The 14,914-nt window shown below is 42.4% G+C and overlaps 1 protein-coding gene across 8 annotated transcripts in view; it reads right to left on the bottom strand.

The window, feature by feature from the left end:
* Positions 1-14,914, bottom strand: part of ptprk (protein tyrosine phosphatase receptor type K) — a 301,307-nt gene that overhangs the window by 242,364 nt on the left and 44,029 nt on the right. For all 8 annotated transcript variants that reach the window (XR_013772872.1, XM_079290794.1, XM_079290796.1 and 5 more), the window contains exons 3-8: positions 11,477-11,637; positions 10,259-10,310; positions 10,102-10,160; positions 6,710-6,791; positions 5,103-5,218; positions 4,605-4,779 (exon numbers count right to left, since the gene is read on the bottom strand). Coding sequence is in view for 7 of the 8 variants with exons in the window: in XM_079290794.1 (XP_079146920.1) it covers positions 4,605-4,779; positions 5,103-5,218; positions 6,710-6,791; positions 10,102-10,160; positions 10,259-10,310; positions 11,477-11,637 (645 nt within the window). In the remaining variant the exon portion in view is untranslated. The remainder of the gene's footprint in view (positions 1-4,604; positions 4,780-5,102; positions 5,219-6,709; positions 6,792-10,101; positions 10,161-10,258; positions 10,311-11,476; positions 11,638-14,914) is intronic.

Here is a 14,914-nt window from a genome sequence, read left to right as displayed (position 1 = left end):
CAACATGTCATCTTGCACCGCCGTCAAATAAACAAAGTCAACATCTTGATGATTAACAAAGAAAGAAATGAAGTAAAAATCAGAGATAAATGTATTCGAGCATCCAAAACAGTAGGTCTATCTGTGTGTTAACTTGAATACATGTTTGTGTGTTGCTCCAAAAGCTATTGAGTATCTAAAAGATAAATAATACACATAAAAAGAAACAGTAAGGAATGTAAGTGGGTCATTATGCGACTCCAGAGAAAACAAAAGCTGGAACGGGTTCATGCTTTTGATTTTTCTTTTTTTTCTGTTCCGTCACTTGTCATTTGTACAGTTGACCTAAAAAAAAAATCGAACAAATCATCAATGGTGTTGTTTTGCGATGGAATTGCATCTTTTTTAGTATTAATCACATGTGTGAACCCTCTCATCATTCCTCATTTTTATGGGTCAAATGTAAATGTTAACAACAAAACAAATCAACATTGGGAAAACATTTGTTTTCACTGTCACTCACTCGCTTTACTGATCTTAAAAATAACTGCAGAGGGTTTGGTAGATTCTCTGATTTAAGATTGATGATGTTGTGAACAAACAACAACAAGAGAGAGAGAGAGACAGAAAGAAAGGAAGAGGATAGACTGATATTTTGTTGGTGACTGGCGCCCACTAGGCATGTTCTTCTTTGTTGTCCATTGTCAGCAACCTTGTCAATAAAGTTTACGATACACAAACTGCTGCTGACATCACCGTGGAGCTCACTGGAGGACATCTGAGAGGAGTGTGCATACGAGTGTGTGTGTGTGTTTCAGCCGTATCGACAGCCAACAGTGGTCGTAGGTTTTCTATAGTTCCATAGCACCTGAAGCTTCACCTGTCACTATTACTTAGAGTGAGCATGTGTGTGTGCGATAGGTTAAAAAGGAGAAACGGGCATTTTAGAAGTGGACAATTACAGATTTAAGACAGTTGTACGTATTCAAGTCAGTTGTGTGTCCTCTTAAGTCTGATACATGTTTGTGTGCATGTGTGTGACAATAATATTGCAGGAGCTTTTTAGGCCACGGGTTGTGTGTAATGCAAGCTGGCATGGTGTGTGTGTGTGTGTGTGTGTGTGTGTGTGACTGCGTGCGTGTGTGTGTGTGTGTGTGAGTGTGATACGAGCTGGCGTGATGATGCGCACTGGCACCGTAGGAACCAGAGGGCAAGGCTTTATTAGAGTTCAGCTCTGACCAAACTACTAGTGACACACACACACACACACACACACAGTCAGACTCTCACATACTTCTTTGCCTGTCTCACACACACACAACGATTAACTGTACATGAACTGTACATCAACAGTAAAACTTTTTTCATCAAACAGGACATGTTTGAAAGGTTTGGGGACCAGTTACTGCTTTTGTGAAATGTGTGGATGCATCACATGATGAAGAGGAGGAGCGAGTACTCCTGAGGGAAACCTCACAATGTGGTTAATCTAAACTCCATTTCATGAAGTTAATGAAATCCTAAAAGCATGTGAAAATTAGAAATGATGTCTAACATGCTTTTAGGATTTATGTATGTACAAATTATGTATTTACATCTGTGAAACTGTTGAATAACAAGATATGGCATTGCATGTCTTCTCTAATTCATAATCTTCATCAATTTGGCGATATTTCATAATTGAGAATTTCCTTTATTTTGTTAGAATAAAAAAGGAATTTAGCAGAAAAACTATTTTATACTTAGCAAAATACGAGACTGAGAAAGTCACAAAATTGTTTTGGTATCTGCACTAAAACACGGGTATCAATTCAGAACTAGTATTGAAAAACGTCATTAGTTAAGGAAACATCTACATGCCAAATGTGAGAGTTGTCCTTTTTACTAAAGCGAACTGAATAGCTTTGATCGTTGGAGAAATTATCTGCAGTTTAATAACAAAAAAACTGTCATATTTCTGCTCAAGGAAGAACGAAAAACAAGTGAGTATAAGAATAATCTGGGAATCCCCATGTCACACCTCTCGTGCTCCCATGATGCACCTCTGCGTCAACAAAATGTGCTTCTTTTCTCTGATCTTGACAGCTCCAGCACACACAGAGGGAGACCACAATGGCACATCTCTGTCATCTACATATTATAAATATCAATAGACTAGGCCTGTGCATTCTTGCAGCGAGGCATTCCTACGTCAGCAGACCACTTTCAGCCTTTGAAAATCAAACCTGGGTTACTGTCAAACATTTTGAATACATAAAGGTCATATTTGGGCACTTTCTTATGTTTCTTTCTTCCATTTTCTGTTGATCAGATTTGTAACAGATACACAATTCCTCTGGTAATCATCCCTCATCTTCTTCCTCTTTTCAATTTCACAATAAATAAATATTTAAGCAGAATATTCAGAGCTAAAACATTAATAATGCAGCTTAACTCTGTCCATATTCATGGTCGTCAATGTCCTGCAGGAACCGCAAATTTCCAACACGCGTACTTTTCAGGGAGGGAAATAAACATATTCCCTGTTCCTTTGATTTTTCTCTGGCTCTCATCTCCGATCTGATATCTCTAATAAATAAACATGAGGCTCCTCTCCTTCCACATTCATACGCGCAGTCCTCCTTCTTTAATTGTGATATCTTTCTAACAACCAAGAGTCTGGATCAATATTCATAATCTGCAATATCCCTCAGAGCTCCAAAAGCATCTTTTAGCTTTTTCTCATCCAAAGAGAACACCATCCCAGTGGGGGGGGGGGATGTAACCCACAACCTCGGCGGTGTTGCTGCCTTGCCCAAGCGACACGGAGAGTCGAATCCCTAAACTCGACAGTGTAAGAGCTCCAATATCTGAGCCACACCGGCGAAAAAATTATATTCATGGTGCTCGTTTCTGCTTTGACTTCTTATTTCTTTCTCGTCTGCGGAATAACAAACATAACCCGGCTCGGCTGTTTATATATTCAGACGTATTCCTGATTCTGATATGGATATTCTTGAGATAATGAACAGACTATTTACATTTAACTTTTCCTCACCATCACCACTTCTCTCTTTGCCCCCCCCCCCCCCCCTTCTGTCACCCCCTTATCATTCTTTGTGAATCTCGTTCGCCTTCACCCTCTCTCGGCCCTCCTCCCCCGTCTTCTCTCTCTGTGGGAGATGAATTGAATATGTAAGCTATTGGATGTGAATGAATAAAGCATCCCGTCTCAAACACACATTGGTGACACCTTATTAACCACATGTCAGCTGCACATGACAGCTGTAGCACACAGTTTCCTTTCACACACACACACACACACACACACACGCACAACCACAAGGCTGGCATACACACATCTAAATATACTCACACAGCAACTCTCCTCATTAGTCTGTATTGTGGTAGTAACTTACATTTTATCAGTCAGACACAGTGAATGCACATTTGATTGGAAAGACATTTGACATTTCATAATATAAGCACAATAAAAAGTTACCCATAACACTATGTGTGTCTGTATATATGAGTCAACTTTATAATTGACCGTACGCTAAACCAATCTGCCTTACAGCGATTGCCAATGTTAGCTTAGCATCTGTAACTACTGCGGACACAAAGGCTCTGTCTGGCTTTAGATTTATCAAAATGGTGAAGCACTGTTCTTTTTTTTGCCTTTCCAAAGAGATCAACAGAGGAGCGAAACCGTAAGAAATGGATTAAACAATGTGTTTGTCTGCTTTAACGTGAGCTGCAAACGTTAGCATGCCTACTAGCTCAGGAGCTTACAGCTGACAGTGGCATGACACATACATGACTCCTTTCTTTGGTCATGTTGTGGGGGTTTTCTCTCATTTATTTTGGGATGGTGGTCCTTGGAAATTACTAACAATCAAAAGTGGGCCTTAAGTTACCAAAGGTTGTGAATCGCTGGCCTAGTGTTTACCTCCAAGGTTAAGAGTAGGCATCATTGAGTAACTACTAGTTGTTGGGGTAAAAGGGTTCTATACGCGATAGCGCATCATTAACCACTGTGTGGTAGCCGGTCCTGGGCGCAGTCAGAATTTTATTTGCTCTTTATTGGAATTGGGGGAGATAACCGTTCAGTAAACAATTATTTGAGATAGCGTTACATGCGCCAAACACATCGGTATGTGTGAATAAGTTACGTACAGTAAGCTGTGTCTTCGTTGTTCTAATTTAAGCTAAGAAGTCAAACAGTGTTGAAATGAAATAAGACTCATCTTACATTTGACCATATACTTATAACCCTACTAGCTCTGCAGTGCAATGCACGAGCAATGCAGCTGCTTTAGCCTGCTGTCGCCTACCTCAAGGGCCCATCGCTTCATAAACTAGTACTAAGACAGGCTGAGAGGTAAATGTGCCACCATTACCATTGACAACTGCAGTACGTTCAAGGCGAGATCGGAAAGCTTGACAGACGAAGCAACAGGAACTAAATGTGTGTATGGGGGGGGGGGGGGGGCTCCAATCATACTGAGGCCCCGTACTTTCCGCTGAAAGATATCTACTAAAGCCGAGGTATCAAATATTATATTCGAGAAAACAAAAGAAACCACAGGTATTAAAGGAATAACAAAACAATCCAATAACCCTGAAAACTGTTTTGAAATCCTCACCTCTGACGATAAGACCCGCAAAGTTTGACACCCCGGAGCCGCGCTCTGATTGAGTGACGCAGCGGTACAGATCTTGGTCCTGATTGGTGACTTGTTTGAGGTGGAAGGAGGCGGCGAAGCGTCTGTGGTTGATGTTTTTTGTCAGAGCCACGGGAATGTCTTCTCCGTTCCTCCTCTGGAGCGCAGACAAAACACACACGGGCAGAAATCAGGTGCTGCAGAGGCTGGTGAAGGGTTAACTGCCTTGCTCAGGGTCACAAGGTAGCACTGGACCACACATGCCCAAGTGCAAACACACACACACACACACACGCAGTACTCACATTGATAGCAGCTTTGAAGGTCATGGCTACAATAGAGCCATAATGAAATCAGCAGCTATTAAACTCTTAATCATGTTAGCTGCTACTGCCTGGGGCCGCTCTGTGTGTGTGTGTGTGTGTGTGTGTGTGTGTATGTGTGTATGTGTGTGTGCACATGCATGTTTTATAGCTGTACCTGTAGCCAGAGTTTATTTTTCGATGTGTCTCGTCCTGTAGCGATGCACTGAAATGTGGCGTTTTGTCCGGCGTTCACCTCCACGTCCCCGAGACGCAGGAAATGAGGGGATTTATCTACAGGGCAAATGAGATCAAACAAATTATATGGAGTCCACACACCAAGGTTATACAGTTTGTGTTCGTGTATTCAAAAATGTTTTTGGTTTGACGTTATTTGTCTGGAGACGAGGTGACAGAGCCAGAGGGAGTTACAGACACAAACGGGTCAGGTTATCACAAACACGCTGTACACATTTCAGGATCTGTTCCAACCCGAAGGAATGTGTTCGTGATTACTGCGATTAGGTTTTACTGGAGTCAAATGAAAAACAGTGCTTGGAGGCAACATCAATGTCACATCCGCTATATATAATTCGTATCGCTCCCGATTCTTAACGACCACGCTAAGATGTGAAATAAACCTTCTTTTAGAGCCTGGAGATGCAGTTCAGCCATGATATTCTTATTCTGGGGAGGTGATTGCAATCCTAGACAGCATGGGGAATGAAAACACACTCACACTAGCTTGCACGCACGCTTTCATGCAAGCGCACACACACACACGCACACACACACTCAAACCTGTGTCCAGAAATGCAGCTGTGAGAATGAATGCTTCCACTGTGGAGACTAAGTACTAATTGCTCCTTCCCGTTAGGAGTCCTGCTCCTCTGCCTTTAAAAGACTGGGGCTCTTCTTTTTACACGTTTCTCATATTCCAGGTCACTTAATTGACGAAATCAACGTCCGGGAACTTCTGTCAGAAAAACATATTGCCGACTTCTGACAGGTACATGGACAACGGTGCTACCGGGACCTCACAAACGGAGCGAGACAGTTCATCTTTGTGACTTTTAATCAGTAGAATCTATTAAGAAACAAAACTGCCCTGAGAGATTTCAGTGGCGCTACAAGACGGATGACCAAAAAGGAGTCGTAATTGTTTCCTTTCCAAACACCCTCCAGGAACCTGCCTGTGGCTCTCGATTAACAGACCCTTCTGTTAACAGTCGCAGTTTGTCGTCGCGTCTCTTTTCTGGCCTCTTGAAGTAAGGAAACACTCAAGCGAAGGAGAGAAGACGACTTGAGACGGAGCGAGAATTTAAAATGGATTGTAGCCCTCATCTCTTTCCTGTCGGTGTGAGACAAGACAGCTACTGTTCCCTGTGTGTGTGTGTGTGTGTGTGTGTGTGTGTGTGTGTGTGTGTGTGTGTGTGTGTGTGTGTGTGTGTGTGTGTGTGTGTGTGTGTGTGTGTGTACATGTGGGTTAACGAGAGAGAAAGTGCTGAGTGGTCAGAATCTTCTCTCCCTATGATTGCCCTAAAACTGTCTCATTTCCTGCTTCACTCACTCCTTTTCTCTCGCTCTCCCTTTTTATTTCTCTCATTTTTCTCCGCCACTCGTCTTTCTCCTCTCCCCGCATCCCACCTCTCCAGTGTCACCTTCCCACTTATCTGCCCACTCGAGTGCAACAGAAACCATCCCAGGTACAGTCTAATTAGTGGCCAAAGCTATCAGCGTCTATTCAGCGAACTAGGACTAATTGCTGGCATGCTAATGACTCACCGCACGGGTAGCTGAGCACCTGAATGTCGTCGATGGCAATGAAGCCGGTTTTGCCGTCCGAAACCTCTGCTTCAAATATGACCTGAGAAAAGAGAGAGAGAGAGATTTAGCTATTACTGTCTATATATAACATTCAAAGGAAATGAGAGCATGAAATGATGTTCTGTTTTTAGTTCACCCTTTTAAGTTTTTCATTGTTGTATTCGTGTATTTTTGAAAATAAGGTTTATTAAATTAAAACTCAGAAGAGAATATTAGAATATCGAGTCATTCGGAGCCTCCATTAGCCCGTAAATAGAACAGCTCGGAGCACATACAGAAAGTACAAATAAACAAAATACAACCACAGCAAAGACATTGGAAATGCCGTGAGGAGAAAACTGAAGCTTACATAACCAACAAATGCTCTGCTTGCATATCACAAGCTTAATCAACCATCAAATATATTGTTACCAAGTCAGAAGCTGTGCCTCTGAAGTTCTAGATGCGTTCTGGCTACATAGAGAGACTATCGCCGCTTAAATCTGCAGTGGAAGTGAAGGATCCAATGTAGGCTTTCACAGGACGGACAGAAAGTCAGTGACAGCTGCCGGTGTGATGTGCACGAAAGTGGATAAATACAAAGCTGCCATCCTGACTGCTGCTGGATTTATACATTCAGGCCACCAAGTCAGGAAGGATAGATGAGATACTTCCTGTCGGATCATAATAATCACATATACCGGTAATGGCTGCCACAAAAAAAAAAGTAATGAAAGTTAAGGTAGAGAATGAAAGGAGGGAGCCGATCTATTGCTTTTTCGTACCCATCCATTATCTGTATTCCAACACACAAAAACACGAGAGGGAAAAGCGAGTCAAACTAATGAAAGAAAACAAGAGAAAAGCCGCTGAATGTGGAAAGTGATGGTCTACTTCCTGGTTGTTGTGTCTCAATGCTAACCTCCTTCTCTAGGTTCTATAATTCAAGTAGAGTGTTGCAATAACGCTGCATTCAACAGGAGCTTCCATTTACCATCTCATTTCATCACCTCATGGTCTGATAACTTCTCTCCTCATCCTCACTTATCTCTTCCTCCCTCCCTCCTTGTCCATACATTAGCCCTCCAGCACCATCTCTCTTTCAAAAACAAAAACCCCTTCCTCCCCCCTACCTCACCGCTTGCCGTCCCTGTTTTCTAACAGTGTTTGCTCGGAGGGGTGCGCTGTAACGAACAGAGGCGAGGTCGCCATCAAAAAGTGAGGCGGAGGGAGAAAGAGAGTGAGCAGTTGTTGTCATTCATCACCTGTAAAAGGAAATCGGCCGTGAACTGTTTACCCATAGCTTATCACCCCCCTGCTTGTCATACTCTCCCCCCCTCTCCGTCTCCCTCCCCTACCAATCCATCTTGTCTCTCTACCCTATCATCTTTCACTCATAGCTCACTGCGGAGCAAAGCAGAGAGACATCCGTTGACTTTTAATACCTTCATCTCCGACTGTCTGAAAACTGACTTTCCTGCCCGCCATGCTGCCCCCAGTCTGCTGTCGAGCAGTCGCTTGTTATTATAACCACGTTTGTCTTGGTAGCCGGAACATGACCTCGTGACTTCTCCTTTGCGTGCACATATATAAATTCAAGCGTTTGAGTCTGAAAAGTTTTACGTTCCATTATTAAAAACCAGAGATCTTTTTTTTGTCTCTGAATCGTGTTCACAGCCGTCAAGTCCAAGATTTAAGTCTCATTTTTGTGACTTAGTCTCAAGTCCATTGCCCTGTTAATGATCATCAGCCGTGAGACCCTTTGCATTCTGTGACTCACCGGCGCACGGTCAACTCTGAGGAGATCGTGCAGGTGTCGAGGACTCGCTGCCTGACCGGTCGCATCAGCGTGTGGAAGGATTACTGATAACTCGGGTTTACAAGTTCTCAGACGGGGTAAACAACTCAGATACGCTGTGAAGGCTGAGGACTGACAGACGGGACGACAGCGAACATCCTCTTATCGACTAATGGCATATGTCACTTTGATGCATGCATATATGGGCACTGAATCAACTGTTTGAATCAGCAGACAAGAAGTGTTTTTTCCACTTCATGTTAATAGTTTTGAATCCTCTCAGTCACGAGTCACTGCTGGGTTTAGGGCAACTTCTTTTTCTAGACACAATGTTATTACTTCATCGTCATGTTTGTATCCATTTGAGAAAGTTGTACTTAAATGACCCAAAGCTTAAGGTAAGGGAGGGAAAAAAGAGCAGTGATGGGAAAAGTCTTGTATTGTCTGACCAACAGTCCAAACCCAAGACATTCTAGCGGATTGCTTGGCCTCCGGTATTGCTGGATGCAGCTTTCTCAAAAAACACTAATTTAAACAACTTTAAACTAGACACTGCACTTCCTTGGGTCAAAAAACCGATTAAACGAGTATCAAAATAGTTGTCAATTAGTTTACTGTCGATCAACTGATCAATTAATCAACTCAAAGGTTGTATTGCAGTCGAGCGACAGTCAAGGAACACAAGCATCACCTGAAAGCCAGTTTTTATACGAAATAAACTTGAAATAAAGACAAAACTGCAATTACAAGGTCTGCGTGGGTGTGCCTTTTTGTGTGCACATTAATTCCTTGTGTGCATGTGTGTGCGTTCCGACATGCGCCTGCATGTGCCGACGCTTCCCCTGGTGGAACCAGTCTCATTACAGCTCAAGCTAAAGCGCTAACACAGGAACATGTTCCAACATGAACAAATAGCTTCATAACCTCAAATCCAATAACCTGTTTCATAGCCTGAAAAACATACATAAGCCTCAGCAAACCGGGACGATTATGTTCAATTAAAATATGTTGACACACGAGTTTCATGCTGGTGATCTCCTTCCGTCGTCACTGAGGGGGCCTGGGCTCCAGATGGGCCATTTGGAGGATGCTTTCACACTTCGCCTTGCAGTAATGTTACAGGGTCCCCAGGCTGTGTGTGTTAACATGATCAGTGTGTGTGTGTGTGTGTGTGTGTGTGTGTGTGTATGCCTGCGAGGACATTCGGAGACAAGCTACCCCACAACGTGCTCACATCTGTCGGCACCAGCCAACACACACACACACACACACAGAGACCCACCTAGTGTCTTTCAGTGTCTTTCTAGCCTAATCGTCACCTCCTGAGCCTCAATCAACACAAATAAATCAGCTGCCTACCCCCCAGCATGTGTACGTGTATGTCTTTGTGTGTGTGTGTGTGTGTGTGTGTGTGTGTGTGTGTGTGTGTGTGTGTGTGTGTGTGTGTGTGTATGTCTTTGTGTGTATGTGTGGTGTTTTTGTATTCACATGAACACAAGTGGAAATAAAGAAACAGTCACATAATAAAGGAGTCCTGCATTAACACAGCCATTGATTGCGATCGATGAGTTACCTGATATTGATTGGGCCAAAAGGTGGAGACGGCGAGTTCGGCCCTCAGCCAGTCTTTACCTGAGAGACAATATCACAGTCAACACACGGGGACACAATCAACACTGTCACAATAAGTCTTGAAGTGAGAGTTTGAGTGGCTCTGAGCCGGTCTTTACCAGTGTGGGACGTCACGTTCCATATCGGGTTGGCCAGAGGACCCTTGTTTACCTAGCAACAGACACAGAGCACAATATACGGTGTTTGTAGTCATAGTAGTAGTGGGTTTGACTTTGTGTCATCAGATTGGAGGGCAGTGCTCCAGCTCATAATACTCCCCTGCTGCTCAGAACCAGGAAGAGACAGAACCAGTAAAATGGCAATCTTCAGTTTAAGCGTTTTCTAACCTCTTCCACAAATTGTAATAAAAAAGTTAAGGAGGAGGAGAGAGGAAAGAGAAGATAGGAATGTTGGAAAAAGTTTGGATTATTGCATCATAAAATGTGTGTGCACCACTGCACGGCTCTACTCTACATTTCATATCCATCACACTTTGATAAATGTCCAACAAACTAACACCTTCATCTCAACACAAAGACGCTCAGTGTGTTTAAAGTGCACGTTTGCTGATTTTAAAAGTCGGTATTTTATTGTCCGATTAATTATTAAAGCTTAATTAGGCAACCTTTACACAAGCTCACGGTGAAGGCAAGGCAGTCAGCCGCCTCTATCGCATGCTAGCTGCGTTACTTGGTGGTTGTATTTCCCAAACGCGAGACCACATTTCCCCATGAATTCTGTTTTGTTTTGTTTTAAGCTGAGAGGCTCTGTTCACCATATGCCATTGTGACAAACAGAAAGATTTAACTCTGCACTTGATCTCATCCGGGCTTGTTTTCCGGAGTAAAAGGAACCATATGTTTTCCGTCTGTGTCTCATGAAATCATTCCTTTCCTCACACAGTGTGAACGACTATGTAGAGGCATTCAGATGATCGTGTCTACTTAGAGCTTCAATGCTAATGTCTGGAAAGTAAAAAGGAACGGGCAGGTTGTTTACTGGACAGGTGACTGAACCAGTACAACCGGTCTCAGTCAGTTAAGACAAATAAACTACTGGATCTCTTTTATATGTGAATATGTGGTATAGTTGTTTGTTATTGCAATTCCTTATCATCAGACTGCTCCCTCAAGACTCTCCAGTTGATCCAGAGTGCTGACAACAACTAGAAAAAGAGATATTATTTTCCCATATTAGCTTCTCTGCATTGGCCCCCTGAAACATCCAGAATCCTAGCCCGCTGGGGGACTTCCTGGGATCCATTGAGCTCCTCTCTCCTCCTCTCCCTCTCCATCTCTATGCATGCATGTCACCATTTACGCATTGATTGTCATTACCTTCACCAGGACGTTGAGGGTGCCGGGGCTGGAGCCGTCGGGGCTGGTGAGGAGATAGTTGAAGTCGATACAGTGAGTGTCGTTCTCCTTCATGACCGGCAGCTGAAACCTGGCCTTCTCCCCGACGTCATACTGCGAGGAGTCCACAAACATGTAAGAACCTGTTCACAGAGACAAGGAGACAAAGAGAGGGTCAAAAAACAAGAAAGAAAGAAACGCATGCGTTGGATCGGGTTCAAGACCGGTGAATCGGTTCTTTCGTGTTTGCGCTTGTACTCCACATACCTGAGCTTGAACAGACGGGCAGCGATGCCCTCTGATGTGTTCGTTAGTGTGTGTGACTGGACTTGCTAAATGCCCTCTGCCTGTGTTACATGTAGCTACATGAGTGAACTGCTACCGTGTAGCTTGAAAACAAGCCGTGTTGAAGACATGAAGAGCTAAGACAGACAGCTGTGTCAGTTCTGTGAATTAAGGAAGCAATTTCAAAGCTTATTCGTGTATTTTTTAACTCCTCCCCTTGTATGGTATTTAAGTCAGTTCAGTGCATCTATTGTATACTGCTCATTCTGGTTCTGTTGTCTTAATAAGTGAATATTACGGTGTTTTATCTTTATCGCACATTGGTTTTGTTGTCTTTTGTGATGATTGTCACTTTAAATTTCACGGTGTGCATGTGATGAATACAATCTTTAATCTTCATCATCCTATACCTCTTCCTGTATCTCTCTGATAGTTAGTATGCTATGTATGCATGTCTGCGTGTGTGTGTACGCTGTGGTATGTTACAGCACTAAACTCATCATCTAGGACACAGACAGACACCAACGTAAACTTTCCCCATTTTGAAGCAGTGACTTTCTGTTCATTAAAACCCCAAAAGACTTTTTATTCTTTCCCTTTATGTCTGCATGCTTCTACTCACTTGTTTCTCTCTCCTCTCATTCCTTTAGAGCTCACAGTACAAGACAAAGCAACCCCTGTAACTAAGACGGTGTCATTTGTTTCTCCTTTGTGATTCTCAGGCTGTTTCTCATCAAGCAGACAACAAATAAACTGGGAATTGGAAAGAGAAGAGAAGAGCAGAAAAAAAGCTCCTTCTTACTTTTCTTCTTTCTTGTATATTCTTTGTTTGATGTTCTGATGAAATCTCTTCATTCCCTGTCTCCCATTTAATTTCTCTATAAGAACTGTGCTGCCTTCAGGTAACAATAATTGTAAATGTGTGAGCGTTTAAGCAGAGATAACGTGTCAACAAAATCTAAATTGACCACACTAGTCACATTTTACACATCCTACGAGATACAATTTACCTGCAACAACCCAGCGGTGTCACATGATTAATTGCATTTTTCATAGCTGTCCTCTGGGTTGTATTTTTCTGGCTTACTTGTTTTGTTTGCAGAATGTTGCTCCTCTCTCTGCTGATTTCAAATATAAATCCATTGCTTTTGTTATTATTAATATGATGGGGCTCTGGAGAAAGTTTTCAGTCACTGGAGTGAGTCAATAACAAACGTACTTCGGGTAATTTGTTATGTCTGCTGTCACTACTCAGTACTTTACCTTGTACCGATAGCAGTCGACTGCCCGAAATGCAGCTGAAAAATAATTCATAATCTGGGAGTGCTGACAGGGCGGTCAGTCAGCCCATCCAGATGTTCCAGTAATCAGCTCAGACCTCCACCAGATGTTGCTCCGGTGAAATATGAGCCTTTCCTGCCTGATGTCTAATCTCACAATCTCACATGAGCTCATCCCAGACTGAGGGACGGTAGCCATGATGGTGTTTAATTATGTTGGCAGGATAGAATAGAGATGAATAGAATATAACCAGTGCAGAAACAATACATTGAGTAATTGGGTAAGTCAATCTTTGATAATTAATTATGAGTCATGTCTCAAGCAAAAGGGATAAACATGTGCTGGTTTATAAATGTGAGGATTGTTTGTTGTAAATGTAACATCTGGAATATATTTGGACTCTTGGTCTGAACAAACAGGCTGGATGAAGAGATCACTGTAGCCTCTTGGAGACTGTGATGGGTATTTCTTCACTATGTTCTGACACTTTACAGGCTAGGGAATTTGTCCAGTCATTGAAATAATAATTGATAGATTAATCATGATAAATGAAAACAATTACATTGTTGGTTGTATCCCGTAAGTATAACACAATACATCTACTTGAGCAGAATAAAACAACGAAGCAGACCGTAACAGAACGGAATAGAACAGAACTGAATAGGATATAATAACACAGAATAGATCTCAATAGAATAGAACAGAGTATAAAACAACACAATATCTGTGCTCCAGTTAAACACGCGAGGCACTCCATCCTAAATGGTTACATCTATTTGCATATTAAATCATACACAATGTGCTCTACAGTACATACAATAAACTGTAGAACAATAGTGATCATCACTTATTGTTCAGCTCATCTACTGTGAGAAAACACTTTTCAGCAGAACATAACAGGCTTTCAACTGGTGCACACACACATGGGCCTGCATGGACGGATGGACGGACACACACACACACACATACACACACACACACACACACACACACACCATCATCAGCTTTCCAAAACCAAACACTGTATCCTAGGTCTTAGATTGGCTCTTCCTCTCTCTCTCTCTTGATTGATTTATTTTACCCACCATCGCCTCTGAGCGCACACACACACACACACACACACACACACACACACACTTCTATTGTAGCCATAGCAGAATTAAAATAATCCTACTTCCTGGTTCTGAATGAAGTAGGCCAGCACCATTCCCCCTCTCAAACTATCACGCAAAATGAACACAAGACGGTTGTCACTCCATTGCTTTATTTTTGGCCCCGATTCTAAGATGGTGACGTGAGAAAAGTGCCTTCAAGATGGTGCAACTGAAATACAGAAAAACAAAAAACAACACCTAACCGGGGACAAAAATAGCGTTAAATATGAGTTATGAACCTGACACAAGTTACGTACACTACAAAAGTAGACCCTTGTGATGCCGAGAACATCTGAAAAATGGCCGATGTCTTAGAACTGCCAAAGTCTAAAATGGACGCTAATAGAATGACGACACAATATAACGATGAGGCTAAAAATACCCCCGAGACCTAGATATGTCACACAACAACAACAGTAGCGGCAGCATGGTAAGGCAAGGCAAGGCAAGTTTATTTGTATAGCACATTTCAACAACAAGGTAATTCAAAGTGCTTCACATAAAACCATTAAAAGCATCAAAACATAAGGCAAAAGAAAAGGAGATTTAAAAACAATTAAAGAAACAGTGTAAGAAATAAAATTCAGTAGTAAAATGCAGAAATGGTAGATAGAAGGAAGTATTCTTCAGCTAAACAGTAACGGCCTGCTGATGGGATGGCGGCTAATGGGAGCATCGCATGGTAACAACGTTCCACAGT

This window comes from Melanostigma gelatinosum (assembly GCF_949748355.1).
Source record: "Melanostigma gelatinosum genome assembly, chromosome: 19".
Lineage (NCBI taxonomy): Eukaryota > Metazoa > Chordata > Actinopteri > Perciformes > Zoarcidae > Melanostigma > Melanostigma gelatinosum.
Note: the sequence above shows the minus strand (reverse complement) of the source record. Positions and strands in the feature narration are given on the sequence as shown.